This window comes from Leucopleurus acutus (assembly GCF_964270905.1).
Source record: "Leucopleurus acutus genome assembly, chromosome: 6".
Taxonomy (NCBI): Eukaryota; Metazoa; Chordata; class Mammalia; order Artiodactyla; family Delphinidae; genus Leucopleurus; species Leucopleurus acutus.
In genome coordinates this window covers 58302997-58320135 of record NC_139149.1, presented here as the reverse complement: position 1 = coordinate 58320135, position 17139 = coordinate 58302997, and the positions used below count along the sequence as shown (strand labels likewise).

At 41.0% G+C, this 17139-nt stretch overlaps 1 protein-coding gene across 1 annotated transcript in view; it reads left to right on the top strand.

Moving 5' to 3' along the window:
• SLC25A12 (solute carrier family 25 member 12) overlaps nucleotides 1-16839 on the top strand; it is a gene marked incomplete at its 3' end in the record, with an annotated part of 89414 nt that extends 72575 nt beyond the window's left edge. Inside the window, exons 14-18 of the mRNA XM_082840955.1 lie at nucleotides 10327-10467; nucleotides 12298-12436; nucleotides 14987-15145; nucleotides 15255-15345; nucleotides 16641-16839. Of these exons, the coding sequence (XP_082697081.1) occupies nucleotides 10327-10467; nucleotides 12298-12436; nucleotides 14987-15145; nucleotides 15255-15345; nucleotides 16641-16839 (729 nt within the window). The remainder of the gene's footprint in view (nucleotides 1-10326; nucleotides 10468-12297; nucleotides 12437-14986; nucleotides 15146-15254; nucleotides 15346-16640) is intronic.
• Between the last annotated feature and the right edge of the window lie 300 nt (nucleotides 16840-17139).

The window sequence follows — 17139 nt, the reverse complement described above, 5'->3', positions numbered from 1 at the left end:
CTTGCCAATACTTATTATTATCTGTCTTTTTGTTATAGCCATCCTAGTGGTATGAAATGGTATCTTACTGTGATCTAATGACTGACAGTGCTGAGCATCTTTTCATGAATGTACTGGCATTTGTTTATGTTTGGAGAACAATCTATTCAGAATATTTGCCCATGTTTTAGCTGGGTTGTTCGTTTTTTATTATTGAATTGTAAGAGTTCTATATGTATTTAGGGTATTCTGTATGCACACAAGAATTCTGTATATATTTAGTGTACCCTACCAGATATGTGATTTGCAAATATTTTTCACTTTCTTGACTGTGTCCTTTGAAGAACTGGACTTTGATTTTAATGAAGGCCAACTTATCTATATTTTCTCTTGTTGCTTGTGCTTTTTGTGTCATATTTAAGAAGTCATTGCCTAATCCAAGATCATGAAGATTTATACCTCTATTTTCTTCTGAGGGTTTTATAGTTTTAGATCTTACATTTAGGTCTTTGATCTTTCACACAAATTTTTAACCTTAATTTTTTCCGGTGTTTTGCTTTGAGCAGAGATATTACCAAATGAAAGTTTTATTTTTCATTGTCAACATTTCGGTATATTTCCTCCTAATGCTTTTATAGACGTGCTTTTGTGCATGTACAGACATAAACACACACACACACACACACACACACACACACACATGCACGTACATTATATATATTTTTTAACATCTTTATTGGAGTATAGTTGCTTTACAATGTTGTGTTAGTTTCTGCTGTATAACAAAGTGAATCAGCTATACGTATACATATATCCCCAAATCCCCTCCCTCTTGCGTCTCCCTCCCACTCTCCCTATCCCACCCCTCTAGGTGGTCACAAAACACTGAGCTGATCTCCCTGTGCTATGCAGCTGCTTCCCACTAGCTATCTGTTTTACATTTGGTAGTGTATATATGTCAGTGCTACTCTCTCACTTTGTCCCAGTTTACCCTTCCCCCTCCCTGTGTCCTCAAGCTCATTTTCTGCATCTGCGTCTTTATTCCTGACTGCCTCTACGTTCTTCAGAACCTTTTTTTTTAGATTCCATATATATGTGTTAGCATACATTATTTGTTTTTCTCTTTCTGACTTAACTTCACTCTGTACGACAGACTCTAGGTCCATCCACCTCACTACAAATAACTCAATTTCGTTTCTTTTTATGGCCGAGTAATATTCCATTGTATACATGTGCCACATCTTCCTTATCCATTCTTCTGTCGATGGACACTTAGGATGCTTCCATGTCCTGGCTATTGTAAATAGTGCTGCCATGAACATTGTGGTACATGTCTCTTTTTGAATTATGGTTTTCTCAGGGTATATGCCCAGTAGTGGGATGGCTGGGTCATATGGTCGTTTTATTTGTAGTTTTTTAAGGAACCTCCATACTGTTCTCCATAGTGGCTGTATCAATTTACATTCCCACCAGCAGTGCAAGAAGGTTCCCTTTTCTCCACACCCTCTCCAGCATTTATTGTTTGTAGATTTTTTGATGATGGCCATTCTGACTGGTGTGAGGTGATACCTCATTGTGGTTTTGATTTGCATTTCTCTAATGATTAGTGATGTTGAGCAACCTTTCACACGTTTGTTGGCAACCTGTATGTCTTCTTTGGAGGAATGTCTATTTAGGTCTTCTGCCCATTTTTGGATTGGGTTGTTTGTTTTTTTGATATTGAGCTGCGTGAGCTGCTTGTAAATTTTGGAGATTAATCCTTTGTCAGTTGCTTGGTTTCCAAATATTTTCTCCCATTCTGAGGGTTGTCTTTTTGTCTCATTTATGGTTTCCTTTGCTGTGCAAAAGCTTTTAAGTTTCATTAGGTTCCATTTGTTTATTTTTATTTCCATTTCTCTAGGAGGTGGGTCAAAAAGGATCTTGCTGTGATTTATGTCATAGAGTGTTCTGCCTATGTTTTCCTCTAAGAGTTTTATCGTGTCTGGCCTTACATTTAGGTCTCTAATCCATTTTGAGTTTATTCTTGTGTGTGGTGTTAGGAAATGTTCTAATTTCATTCTTTTACATGGAGCTGTCCAGTTTTCCTGGCACCACTTACTGAAGAGGCTGTCTTTTCTCCATTGTATATTCTTTCCTCCTTCATCATAGATAAGGTGACCATATGATGCACATTCTTTTTTAAACCAGATAGAAGTTTTGTTGGCTCTGACTTCCTGATTAGAAATGCAAGCAGCTCTCACTTTCTAAGGGCAGCAGAAAATCACAGTGGAGCTTCTCACTTTGGAAATAGATATAACCTTTGGGAACAGAATTATAAACAGAGTGTGCGTTTTGAAATTTTAAATCTTCATTGGGAACATTAACCAAACGTATTTTATATCTATATTAAAATCTTCTCAAAAAAGACTTAATAGTTCAGAATTTATGATTTAGATTTGATACGTTTTTTTTTGTTGTTGTATCTATAACTCGAACTTTAGATTAAATTTCTCCACCCTTCTTTAGGGGGGGATGAGATAAGAGTGTATGCATATGGATACAGTTACTCAGCAAATATCTGTTATGGATGCTTATGAGTAATGTATATGTAACAGTAGGTTTCCAATAATTTTTCTCATTGTTCTCACAGGTAAGCCGTTCTTGTCAGGCCATATGTTTTCATTTTTCTCTTAGAAAGTCTCCCTTTATATATATATAAATGTATACATATATGTTACACATACATATATTACATGTCCATATCAGACATAAATATAATTGAGTGTTTAGGGCTTGCCTAGTGGTGCAGTAGTTAAGAATCCACCTGCCAATGCAGGGGACACAGGTTTGAGTCCTGGTCCGGGAAGATCCCACATGCTGTGGAGCAGCTAAGCCCGTGCGCCACAACTACTGAGCCTGTGCTCTAGAGCCCATGAGCTGCATCTACTGAAGCCCATGTGCTCTAGAGCCCGTGCTCTGCAACAAGAGAAGCCACCGCCATGAGAAGCCTGCGCACTGTAACGAAGAGTAGCCCCTGCTCGCCACAACTAGAGAAAGCCCGTGGGTAGCGACGAAGACCCAACACAGCCAAAAATAATAAATGAAAATAAATAAATTTATTAAATAAATATATATATATAAAATTGAGTGTTTAATTATGGTATCTGTTGTGTGCAGGAATAATATCAATACTTCGTTGTCAACTTAGAATTTTTCCAATTACCTTAACATGCACTATTACCACCTCCTATAAAATGGGTAGATGAGAAACAGAAGGTCAGACAGGCTAACTCTCACCCCAAATCACACAGCTAATATATGCTGCAGTTTTCATGTACACCCAAATATTTTGATTTTAAAGAAAAGACCAACTCCTTTTGTTCTATGATGCTGTCTTAGGGAATCAAATCAAGGCCTTCTCCATGTGTCAAAGTAAATCTAGATGAGACCATTCAACTTTGTAGTGGCTTTTCTTTCTTTTTTTAAAATATTACATAGATATATATCATAGAAATTTAGCATATATCTGAATATATATACATATATATGTTATTTAGGTATAATTAATGTATTAAAAAAACTTAGCTGTCAGCTTAATGAGTTTTAACAATTGTATACATCCATGAAATCACCACTCAAGAGTGAGATAAAGAACATTTCACTCCAGAAAATTAATTCATGCCTCTTTCCAGTCAGTCATTCCTCCCCTCCCCCAGGCAGCCACCATTCTGATTTCTGTCAACAGTTTTGTTCCTTCTTGGATTTCATATCAACTACTCGCACGAAATGCATTCTTTTATGGTCGGCCTCTTTTGCTTAACAGAGTGTTTTCAAGAGTCATCCTTGTTATTGTGTGGGTATCAGTATTGGGTTTTTTGTTTGTTTTTCATTTTACTGAGTATTATTCCATGGTATGAATTAGCTACAATTTGCTTGTCCATTCTTCTATTGATGGACATTTGGGTTGTTTCCAGTTTTTATCTATTATAAATAAGGTTGTTATAAGCATTCTTGTACAAATATTTTTGTCAACATATGTTTTCAGTTTTCTTGGGTGACTAAGAGTAGACTAGGGTAGATGTATGTTCAGTTTAAAAGAAACTGCCTGTTGGTTCTTTGAAGTGGGTGGACCATTTTACAGTCTCATCAGCAGTGTACAAATATTCCAGTTACTCCACATCCTCAACAATGTTTGATATTTTTAGTCTTTTTGTTTTAGTCATTCTGCTTGGTGTGAAGTGATATCTTGCTGTGGTTTTAATTTGCATTTCCCTGATGACTAAAGATATTGAGCATCCTTTCATGTGTTTATTGGCTTTTTACATCTTTTTCAGTGAAGTATCTGTTCCAGTCTTCTGCCTATTTTTATTAGGTTATTCATATTTTGTTATTGATTTGTAGGAGTTCTTTATAAATCATGGATACAGTCCTTTGTCAGGTGTATGTGTTATGAATATTTTGCCCAGGCTGTGACTTGCCTATTAATTATCTTAATAGTCTCTGTGTTGGTTTTATAAAAGAAAAAGATGATATAGAGTTTTTTAGACACATTCATAAAGCTAAGTGGGAAAAAATTTAATGTCTTTCTGAGTCAGCAAAGCAGAAAGTTCAAAAGTCTAAAGGGACTGACCTACATGTATTTTGTAATCATCTCTCTGGTTTTTATGTTGTTAAACTTAGCCAGAGCACTTACCTGACTGATCACATTACCTCTTTCAGGGAGTAGATACTTCTGAATGGATAAGTCATAAAACTCAAAATGTATTTATTGCTCAACAAAGGACTGATGTGACCCCATTATGCTGCAGGTGTTTTCAATCTGCGTAGCGCTCTCACCTTAGGTTAGTGCATAAGAACTCTGTGAGGTTGTTGGAATCTCTGTTGTCATATTAGGAAACCAAGGAATGGAAAGGTTATGACCTATCTAAAGTTACAAAGTTAACGACCATATAGGTCAACAGCCTTCCGAACCTGGAATCTTTCTACTCTTCTGTCTTTGTCCTATATGTGCACATGGGCATACGCACACACACCCATACCCATGCCCGTATAGGTGCAGCAAGAGGTCCACTTGATAGTTGGAGCATTTACTAATCCTGGGAGCCACAACTGGTAGCTAGCCAGCTCCCTAAGCCATGTCTTTCTTGGCAAGCTGAGCTTGCACATCTCTTTAAAGAGCTGTTTGGAAATAGTTTCTCCCACTCCCATCCCCAGGAACCAGTGTGGTCTTAACTTTATGCTTGCATACTTACATGAACACACATACATATGCACACACATTAAACGTCCATATATATTTATGTTATAGTTGCGTATCATCATGCTTTAACCTGAAATTTTATTTATCTTGGTGTCTATTATTTAGGATCACTAGCTTTAATTGGTTAGATTTTTTTGATGTTCATATATGTGTATGTTGGTAAGCCTTTTAAAAGTTTTGGATCCACAGATAACAAGTGCTAACTAGTTTTTAAAAATTCATTTAAAGTGTATGAATTACCAAGTTTACCATGGGGAAGAATGTGAGAGAGAGGACCTAGTCTGTAAAAAGAGCCATTGTTTCTAAGGCCAGTTCTGTTTCTCATTTGTGGTGCTCGTTGGGGGGTTGCTTTTTGTTTTTGAATAGTTAATGCATTCATATGATTCAGAATTTAAAAGATATAACAGCATATGCTTTGCAGATTCTTTCTTCTAGCTATTTATTTCTCCTTCCAGGGGAGCAACCAATGTTTTCATCTCTAAAGCTATTCTGGTTTTGATAAACTTAGGTAAATTTTGATATATTTGTAATCAATGGGTACCTAATACTTTATGTTCTGTTTATGTCACTTGGCATGATTTATTACCTAATCTTATTGCCTTATTAAGAGCATATAATTATTTCTACTTAACTGTTTACTTATGGGCATTTAAAATTTTTTTCTGTTTAATTTTATTGCTTTTTAAAATAGCAAACGTTAGCATATTTGTAAAACTACAGGTACTTTTTAAATTGAAAATTATATTTTTATTTCACAATTTAACATTTCTGAAATTCTGTATATTAAGTGATTATATTTACTGTAAGTAGTGTTTTTTCCCTGTGGAAAGCTGTTATTAAATTCATGATATCACTTAATAATCAGTAGCATCTTAATATAGAGGAAAAATGATACTTTCCTGGTGTTTGTTTCTCAGAGGGGAAAAAGTTAAGGATGTGATAACATCATAATCCTCATTCTTTGTCACTACATTTCTTATCAGAGTGATTGAATTAATTGCAAATCTTACTCCCCCTGCCCCCTGTTCCCAGTTTAATATGTATGAGAGTGGTTAACCTCAGCGTTTAAAAAAGGACAATCTGAGGGGCTTCCCTGGTGGCGCAGTGGTTGACAGTCCGCCTGCTGATTTAGGGGACACGGGTTCGTGCCCCGGTCCGGGAAGATCCCACATGCCACGGAGCGGCTGGGCCCGTGAGCAACGGCCGCTGAGCCTGCGCGTCTGGAGCCTGTGCTCTGCAACGGAGGCCCACACACCACAAAAAAAAAAAAAGGACAATCTGTATTTGCCTTGTATGTTTTCCTTCAAGTGTTATAAAATATCCAAAGTTTTAGACAAATTAGATAGCAATCTTTATTACTCAGTGTTTCTGTATTACTGAAGTCAGGTTCAGCTGCTCGCCTCTTGAAAGCCAGTACTTGAGAGGCAAGTGTTGGTTGGAAAAGGAAAGTTTGCTTTAGGAGCCCGGCAGTCTGGGCAGAAGGCGGACTCGTGTCCAAAAACCAACTTCAAAGATTCTGCTCAACCGTGAAAGTTTTTAAAGGGTGAATCATTTGGGGAGGGAGGTCAGAGTCTTCCTTATCTTCCACTGTGTACCTTTCTTCTGATTGGTTGGTGATGAGATAACCAGGCAGTGTTCCAGGAATCCTGTGCTCAACCTGAAGTTACGGTCCTCCACCTGGGTAGGGCCTTAGTTCCTGCAGAAGAACTCAAAGGTATTTTGTTACGTATATTCCTTGAGGAGGCACCAGGACCCCACCCCATGGCTGCAGTATTGTTTCTTGATTGCTCCTGCTTTGTTTCTGGGTTCCGTCCCTTCCCTGAAAAGCGACTGTTTGAATCTGCCCTTTGGAACTAAGGGAAGGTCAAGGAGGCTGAATGAAGCCTATTTCCTACAAACTACAAACGGGGGACCCAGAAAGGATTTTTACCTAGGAGTGCCCCATGGGGTCTTGTTCCATTTCATCTGGAATAATATTTGTCTACATATTCCCAGGTCTATCATAAAGTTCTTAAAAATGGTTATTAATTTTTAAAGCATATACAGACTATGAAATTGGTAGAAATTTTCTCCTTCAGTCATAGTAGAGTACATACTTAGGTGTGAAACAAACTCACGGTGTGTGCCTTGATCATAGTGTCATTGTTTCATTGTTTACACACTCATTTGTCATATTTCATATATATATATATGTTTAGTTTTGTGGTTGTTTCCAGTGCGTTGCTGGGACTTAGTATATGTGCTGGGTAACAGATCTTCAAAGCGTGCAGTGGTTAATGTGTTTGTGTGTCCTTCTTTTAGTTGTGTACTGTTCTAATTGAAAGCCTATTACATGTACCCGTGGAAAGAAATTTGAAGAGTTGTTAAAGAAATACAAACCTCAGTAACCTGGCAGTTATTTCCAGAAGGGTCTGTGAGAGAGCGAGGAGGAGGGAGCTGTGGCTGGGGGGAGCGCTAGTTGGAGTATTCCTGCTCTGCAGGATGTTATAATTTACTAATGGTTAAAAACATGAAAGAACCTTGTATTTATTTAAACATAACGTCCATGTTTAATGAGTAGCGCCCAGGGGTTGACATCATCTGGTGGTGGCAAATTTGGGGGATTATAATAAAAACTGGTTCTTTTTTTAATTTAATCTGCTTTAGTTTAGAACATAAAGCGCATTTCCCCAAAGATACAGCCTTTGCAACAATTATTTAAACAAGAGATTTCAGGGAAGTAGTAAACTTTTTCGATTGGTTTGGTCTTTAATGCCAGCTACGGGGAGCAATTACTTGGATTATCATTTTGACATAATTCTTCACCCAGCAATCCTTTTGAAAGTATTGTTTGCTTCGATTGAAACATTGAAATACTTCCTCCTGCCCGCAGTGCCCTAGATTAAAAGAGAGAGAAACACAGGCAAACCAACATGTAGAATTGGGTCAGTCGTCATTCAGGGGCCTGTGTGCCAGTGGTCTGGATTGTGTAGAGTTGGGAGTCGCAGGAAGTCCACAGAGAGACAGCAAATTGCTGCACCCTCTGTGCTTGGTGGACAAAAAGAGGATTAGGGCCCTGAGGAATCCAAGACAGTAAGCGTCTCACAAAGAGGAAAGGAATCTTGTGTCACTGTTGGCAGTTGTGGTTGTTGATAGGAATAAGGGATCAGGATTGGAACAAGAGTATTTAGTTGGTTTATAGCCCCTGGCCAGTTAGGAGAATGGGCTGGGACTTGTTGCTCCCCCTTGGAAAAGGTCTGGGAGGGCTGTGGGTTTTAGAAAAAATGAACGGGAGTGTGGGTGAAGGTAGAGTACTGAGGTGGCATTGAATGTTGCTCGTGAGTATTTTTTGTTTTATAACTTATTTTAATTTTTACTTTTGTTTTTTTTTTGGCGGTACGCGGGCCCCTCACTTTTGTGGCCTCTCCTGTTGCGGAGCACCGGCGCCGGATGCACAGGCTCAGCGGCCATGGCTCACGGGCCCAGCCGCTCTGTGGTATGTGGGATCTTCCCGGACCAGGGCACGAACCCGCGTCCCCTGAATCAGCAGGCAGACTCTCAACCACTGCGCCACCAGGGAAGCCCCATTGTTTTAATTTTTATAAATTTATTTTATTTATTTTTGGCTGCGTTGGGTTTTCATTGCCACACATGGGCTTTCTCTAGTTGCGGTGAGCACGGGCTGCTCTTCGTTGTGGTGCACAGGCTTCTCATTGCGGTGGTTTCTCTTGTTGCGGAGCACGGGCTTTAGGTGTGTGGGCTTTAGTAGTTGTGGCACACAGGCTCAGTAGTTGTGGCTCGTGGGCTCTAGAGCGCAGGCTCAGTAGTTGTGGCGCATGGGCTCAGTTGCTCCGCGGCATGTAGGATCTTCCTGGACCAGAGCTCGAACCTGTGTCCCCTGCATTGGCAGGTGGATTCTTAACCACTCCGCCACCAGGGAAGCCCCTGCTTGTGAGTTCTATGGGTGTTGTTTGTAGTCCACCCATACCTGTGGAATTAGAATCACCAGTGAGGTACCCGTTTCCTGTTTCACATGTGACATGCTATTACAGTGAAGTTATGATTATATAATGTGATATGATTATACGAATGTGGTTCTGATTATATAATGTAAACAGCTACACTTGAGATGAAGATGTGGAAATGAGATTTTTTTCACTTCATGAATGGAGATGTATATATTTTTTTTAAATTTTTATTTTTTTTTATATATCCATATGTACACACATACACATAAACACTTTTTTTCTTTCTCACAGAAACCAAAAAAGGAGTTGGTAGCAGTTTTGTTAAACATTTCCCCCCCACCACTAGTTAACAGATTTCAGGTGCAAATACACTTTCATTAGCCAAATTCAAATATCTCTGTCAGTCACCCACCGCTAGAGAGTGTGGAGTGTGGCTTTGATTTGCCCTCTCGTTCTCATGGTAACTACATGTTCCATTTTCCAGCTCTGTCTTTGAACAGTGTTTCTGGTTTGGTCTTGAAATGATACTGCAATTGTCCTTCCAAATTATCTTCTTTTGTGTGGGTGTAGTTGTAGATCTGGCTCAGAGTTTTGTTCAGGATAGTACATTTTAGAATTTGAACTAGAGGAGACTTTCCCCTTTGACTTAAGCCACCTCTGTGGGGCAGAAACACCTCTGTGTTAATTGCTCTGCAATCCAGTGAAGCAGAAGCAGGTGGTTGAGCTAAGGAGAATGCTTGCTAAGAAGAGGAAAGAAACTGTTGTAGATCCGACTTTTAGCTCCAGCATGGTAAAAGATACCCATCAATCTTCTGCCATCTCGTTCCCTTTCATTGGCTCTCGTGCTGCCACATCTGGCTTCACTGTTGTTTTCCAAATGAGTTTATTAGTTTTGCCATTTTGCATATGGCTGGGTTAACCCTGGAAAGACTGCTCTGGGAAACACTCTTGACATTTCAAATAGAAACAAAGCTTGAGACAGAGTTTCGGGCCATCCCTGTGAGCCCCTCCAGCATAGGCCAAAGCGTCGGACTCTCATTCCCCCCGTGAAGAGGGAAGCGTAAAGTGGTACAATGTGGAGGCATCTCCGGATTTTTCTTGCCTGTACTTCCGGTGGGGCTGATTTGGAAATCTGCTCTATCTCTCCTTTCTTGCCTGCAGGCTGGTGGCTCTCAGGTCATCTTTACTAACCCTCTGGAGATAGTCAAGATTCGCCTGCAGGTAGCTGGAGAGATCACCACAGGACCCAGAGTCAGTGCCCTGAATGTACTCCGGGACCTGGGACTCTTTGGTCTGTATAAGGTGAGTAGATTCCCTTGGGTTATCTCAGTAGAGAGGTTGTAATGTACTCAATAGAAATGTGAAAAAATGTGGAACCAGACTTCTCCCCCGCCAAATGGAAAAGGAATCTTGTCCAGCAGGGTGGTCCCTGGAGTAGAAAATCAAACAAAAAGGAAAAACCAGGACACTTCTATTAGAGGCATTGGGATATACAAACACGCTCTCCTGTTGTCATCTTCAGGCCTTTATGAAGCTGCCAGCAGGGAGGCCAGCCCTGCAGACCAGCTGGCTGCAGGCTCACAGCCTTTTATTTGACGGTGGGTTTGGGAAGTTTCTTTGGTGTTCTTTTTGGGCTGGTTTAGGACTTCAAAATAGTCTTACGTTTATTTTGAGTCTGAGTTATCTCTATTGTTATCTTCCCAGTAGGAGCTTCTCTTTGTCTTAATAATTTGACCACAGTGAAACAGTAGTAGAGTTTGGTAGGATTCAGGTCTTTAAGAAGTTAAGTGGTGGGATTTGTCAATAATGAATTCCATTTAAAAACACAAAACCAAACCAAACCAGGGTGTACTGTACTTTAGCAAAACGCCAGTCAACAGATTCCTTCCCCACAGGTGTACTTACTCCCATCATTACACATCAGATGTAATGGAGCAGAAGCTATTATTTTTCTTAAACAAGGAAGAATATTTCTTTCTATTCTTTTGCCTGGTATAAAGGGGGTATACGTAAATTTAGCTTTTATAGACAACTGTGTTTCCACAGCATCTGATTTATTTATAGATCCATCACAGTAGAAATGTGTAAATTGGCTTCTGTAGCTACAAATTGGAAATTAGAAATTCTCTAGATTAGAATCACACAGCTACAAGGCCCTTAGGAGACCAGTAAACCAATGATGCCTATCCTGAGAGAGTTTTTTACATATTCCCTCCCCTCTGCCCCCAACTTCCTTTTTGGAATTCCCTTTGAGAGCTGATTTTATTAAAGTTGTTTCTCTCTGTATCATCTTTCAGAGAGTCCCAGGAATTTCTTTTTTTTAATGTTTGAGTTTGTCTTTTAAAAACAGAGCCATCGGGGAAACAAGTACCAAAGACGGAGTTTTTGCCTGGCTAGCTAAAGCCTGGGGAGTAGAATAGTGGGGTTGAGGAAGGTGTTCATTGCGACCTCAGTCACTGAGACAAGCTGTACCTGGCTGGATTTCTACTCCCAGGGAAATTTCCTGCTAAAATATTTTGTCTGGGTTTCCCCCGTCCTCTGCTATTTAGGACATGGGGAATGAGGAGGGAAGATTGGTGGTTTCTTTTTCCCCTTCCCTAAAATAGTCACTTTCCTTTTCCACTGCTCCTGTCCATAGCTTCTTACCTGGTACTTCAGGGACTCAAAGCTGAGGTGGGTTGAATTGGTAATTTGTTAGTTTTGGGGGCTGCCTTTGCTGGTTGCTTTGAAATCAAGCTATTAATATTGGGTTTCTAAGTCTGTTCCCACCCACACGCCCTCCCCCTGGCACTCACCAAAGCTAAACAGAACAAGCAGCCTAGAGATTGGAGCATTGAATTTTTATTAACCTTAAAATCTGAATCTATACTGGAAATGCCAGAAAATGCTTAGTTGTCAGAATACCATCATTACCCAGTTAACTAACTCTAGGACTCCTGGGTCCACCAGTGTTTCTCAAACTTTGAGCCGTGTCTCTCTACTTCCCTGTGCCCAGCTGGTTCTCCCATTTCCCTTCCACATCAGTCCCAAAGCTGTTTGAGGGACATCTCAGGCTTGTCACCCTGGATCCCTGGTGGGCATTCACACCTTGTTTACACAACTGTTTTGCACTGTTTCCTCACTGTGTGACAGGGTGCCAAAGCGTGCTTCCTCCGAGACATTCCCTTCTCTGCAATCTATTTTCCTGTTTATGCTCACTGCAAACTACTTCTGGCTGATGAACACGGACACGTGGGAGGTATATATCTCCTTACAGCTGGAGCCATGGCAGGTAACTACAATATTTTTTTTAAACCAAAAGAGTCCCCGCCTCCCCCTACATTCTCTTTAAGAAGTACAGAATCTGTATGTGCTTTCCCCCTTTATTTCTGGAAAGGTTATTGTTTGTATCTGACTTCGTTTAAATATGATCCCTTTTTCTCCTTTGCGAGGTGTGCTGTAATTCTGATGAGAGTTAATTTCATTTGCATAATGTGGATAAACAGCTTAATGCAGCTTAGCAACTTAGAGCCAAATTAGCTCTGCCCATCTCAATTGGCTTTCATCAGTAACATGTTCCTTAGCCTCCTCTACCCCTGAAACCTTGGGTGCAGCCAAGCTAAGCATTAAGGTGGAAAAATTCTTCATCAAACCAGTTGCTTTGTTGTACCTGACGCACAGGTCTAAGCATGCTCTCACTTTCTAATTCTGTATATTGGAATCAACACGATTTGGCTCAAAATCGAGTTTGCTTCAGGAAACTGTTCCTGTTCCTTCTGCCATCGTCCTCATCAGACCAAAGTGAGCCGTACTTCCCCAGCACACACCTTGCACTCCGTTGGCATCTCTTCTCTGTCGCTTAACACTTTTTGTCTTTTATTAATGGTTGTTTGCATAAGTTTTACCCCCTGTACTGGACTGGAAGCTCCTTGAGGGCAGGGGTTTCATTCTGTTCATCCTTGCCTTCCCTACGTGGCCAACATAGTAATAATAGGAGCTCAGTAAATGTTAACGGAACGAATGAAAATCCTCATCTGGTCTAAGATACCGGATTTAAGCACAGAAGAGATTCCATCTGAAAGAGGAGCCCAACAAGTGCAGGAAGGTACTAAGACACTTCCCCCTGATCTCATGCTCCAGCCTTCCTCTTGAGCTGTGAGGGAGCTGACTCGGGATAGAAGGGGAGGACCAGGCGTCCTTTGTTGCACCAGCCCTCGGATGTGACAGAAGAAGGAAAGGGCGCATGTTTGCTCCCCGTTACAGCTGGTCAGGGAGACAAACGGGCAAGGTGAATGAGCACAAACCCAGGGCTGTCCCCAGGTGCTTAGGGTGGCTCTTACCACTTGGCTCCTGGCACTGCTGTGTGGCTCGCTGGGCACCTTCTCCTCTGGTTTGCTGGCTAAGCACAGCGGGATAGCCCGAGCACTCCCTGGAGTGTGGTGTGTGGCAGGAGCCCTTGCTTCCAGGGGTGTCGGGTGGGCATGTTACTCTTCTCATCCACAATGATAGGGAATGACTTGTGATGATCAAGAAACTCTCCCAGGGAGCCTTGAGCCCTTATTTGGGACAGTCACTTGCAGTTATAATTTGAAAGCCAGTAAAGCTGCCTGCTCAGTCTTGGCACCGAGTGTTCATCCAGTTCCTTTTGGGTGTTCACCAAAGCCTCCCCATTTTAAGTGAGGGCCAGCAAATCTTCCCCCCAGTCTTTTCTCTCTGCTGTCCAGGCAGCAGCAAAGAACAGCCTTATCATGGACAGGCGTTTTGCCAGTGGTTGACGGAACCAAGTAAACATTTTCATGGAACTGTCAGCACCAGCTTCTTGCCCACAGACATTCAATGTCAGTTTTCAGAATGAGACATGAATTGTTCTAATTTTTACCTGTAAAGCTTTGCTGGCAGGCACTGAGAACATTCAGAATTCAGAACATTCCAAAGGCGGCAGTTTACCTAGTTCTGTCTGAACAATGTAGAGGGCTCTGCGGGGGGATGTTTGCCTCGTCTCTAACAGAACCCCCCCCCAGAGTCACGGCCCCATCTGCCTAGTGACCATTCGGTGATATTCAGGCCAAATTGAATTTCTTCCCCCTGAGGAAGATTATCTTGCTCCTTTGTTCCCTGTTTTGTTTTATAAGTGAAAGGTGTGGTTGTGAAATCCATCTCGTGTGTCCTGCTGCTGCTGAATCTTAACATGGCCCCGGGGAGCTGGGGCACAGGGGACGGATGACAAGGCCTTTTCATGATCAGTTCCCTTACGTTCCTTAACTGCCTGCCTGGCCTCCTCTGCTTCAGTTGTAATGACTTCTGTCATGTAAGCATGTCTGAAAGGGGCACAGTCAGCTCTCAAGTTAGCCCCTCAAACGGGTGAGTGGATATACGAGTGTTGATATTCACCTTGCACAGTAAGGTGACAGGAATCAGCAAAAAACACTACAGCTTGGTATCAGATATATTTAGCAGCTCATTAAATTGGCATTATCCTCATTTTTTCTATTATATATGAAAATACTGTATCTTATTTAAGAAAAGAAAGGAGGTAAAATAATTGAAACCTAAAGAACACTTGGGGATTGTCCTAGTCATGTTGCTGCATTTTTTTCCTCTCACAGTTCTTCGGGATCATGCAATATAGAGTGATTTTCCTAATTCAGAAAGAAAAAAAAAGAGCTTTGCCCTGACCCCATTGAAGCAGCTAATAGGCTTATAGATCCTTTTTCCATTAGCACCCAGGTATCTATTTAAAAAGCTTCTAGTTAAAGCTGCTAATTGTATTGTTAGTTTTAGCAGTATGTCTCTCCTTTGTTAAGGCACTTTGGATGAATTAAATGTGCCTTTCTCCCGAAAGGTGTGCCTGCCGCTTCTCTGGTGACCCCTGCTGATGTCATCAAGACAAGACTGCAGGTGGCCGCCCGCGCTGGCCAAACGACCTACAGTGGTGTCATCGACTGTTTCAGGAAGATACTCCGGGAAGAAGGGCCCTCTGCATTTTGGAAAGGGACCGCAGGTAGGGGCTGGGGCCATGTGGAAAGGCTGGCATTGGGGTCCTGGTCCCATTACTGGTTGTCTTTGCCGTAGTCATCCTGCTGCTAACTGCCCCAGTCTTTCTCTTTCAGCTCGAGTGTTTCGATCCTCTCCCCAGTTTGGTGTTACTTTGGTCACCTATGAACTTCTCCAGCGGTGGTTTTACATTGATTTTGGAGGCCTGTAAGTGCAGCTTTTCAACTCCCTTATAAAGAAAGCACCAAAACCCCAAACAGGTCTTTGTTCAGCCTACTAAGGCAGCTTTGGAACAGAAACTGACAGGACAGAGGATCCTGCAGGACCAACACATTTAAAACAGACAGTGGACTTGAGAAGCTTCAGTGTCGGAGGAGTAAGACCTTGGCAGGGTGACATCATACAAGTATTAAGCAGTTACTTGGGGAAAGTTTAGGGAGGCAGCAAATTAAAATGTAACGTGAATAACTGTCTTCTACGTGTAGGCAGATACTGAGCTTCATGGATTTAGCTCCTTATTTGGATTTTACTATATATGGCCTTTTCTCCAGAAGTAATATAAATTTGTATTAGTTACACTTTTGTAAACTTTCTAAGACTCAGTCAAGCCCTTTCACACTCCCAAGATTTCATTATTCACCATAATTTATTCTTAGATAGGTATAGACATTCTTAGAACTGATTTACTGCAAAAAAAAAAAAAAATTCAAAGAGAGGTTATTCCCACGGACAAAATCACTGGTGACATTTAGGCCAGAAATTGGGCCTTTTGAAGCTTAGTACTTGAAGCTTGTGCTGTGGACAAGAGGAATCACTTGAATTTGCTGGCGAAGGTTTTACCCAAAGGAAGCAATTACCAGCTTTTCAGCAGAAGATCAAATTCTGTATCTGAGTCTTTTCCTCATAAACCTGTGAACCCCTTTCCTGCTCAGAAGCCAAGTAGGGAATTAGCTGTTGAACCAAGAAGTAGAGGGACTTAACACAAAGAAAGTAAGAACAGCAGTCTCACAATTCCAGGCTTTTCTATACTTTTACATCCTGGAAAAGTAAGAATTATATCTATTTCTCTTTAAGTAATTTTAGTAATAACCTTCGTGAGTCTGTTACCTTAAAAGTTAGCTTTTAAAATTATGTCAAAATAAAAGAAAGATGTAAATTTTCTATGATTAATTTATGCTTAGTGTAAAAAAATTGGGAAAACAAAAAGAGAAAATCATCCGTATTCCTACTTCCCAGAGTGGTGATATTTGAGTGTATTTTTTCTGGTCTCTTTTCTGTGGATCTATATATGTATATGAAATTGAAGCCATTTCTCTTAATCAAATATGTGAATGTGTTGCTTTCAGAGTAGCTATAAATAATGACTAATGCAGCATAAATGACAAGGAACTCATTGGACAGACACTCTTCTTTGAGGCATGTGGGTCAGATTGAAAGTGTTCAGTAGTTTTCCATCTTTATCAGTCTCGGGCCCACTAACCATTGGCTTTCCCTATCAACAGCAAACCCTCTGGCTCAGAACCAACACCTAAGTCGCGCATCGCAGACCTTCCTCCTGCCAATCCCGACCACATCGGCGGATACAGACTCGCCACAGCCACTTTTGCTGGCATCGAAAACAAGTTTGGCCTTTATCTCCCCAAATTTAAACCTCCTAGTGTTGCTGTGGCTCAGCCAAAGGTGGCGGCGGCAGCTCAGTGATGAGACAACCCTCGAGTGCGGCAAAATGGCGCCCTAGAGAGAGAGGCCTAGGAGAGCAGCCCCGTAACGCATCCAGTCAGCTGCATGGTGCTGACTGAGCTGAGGGGTCAAACTATTCTTTCTATATGACATATACATATATTTGTTTATAAACTAATCATTTGCCCAGGAAAAAAAAAAATACAACGCAGTTTGAACCTTTAGTTTTATGTGTTGAAACGTTTTCTAAGCCTTGGCATGAGTTACTGTCCTAGACTGCTTCGCACAGCTTGCACTTCTAGTGACTGTACATATTGTACA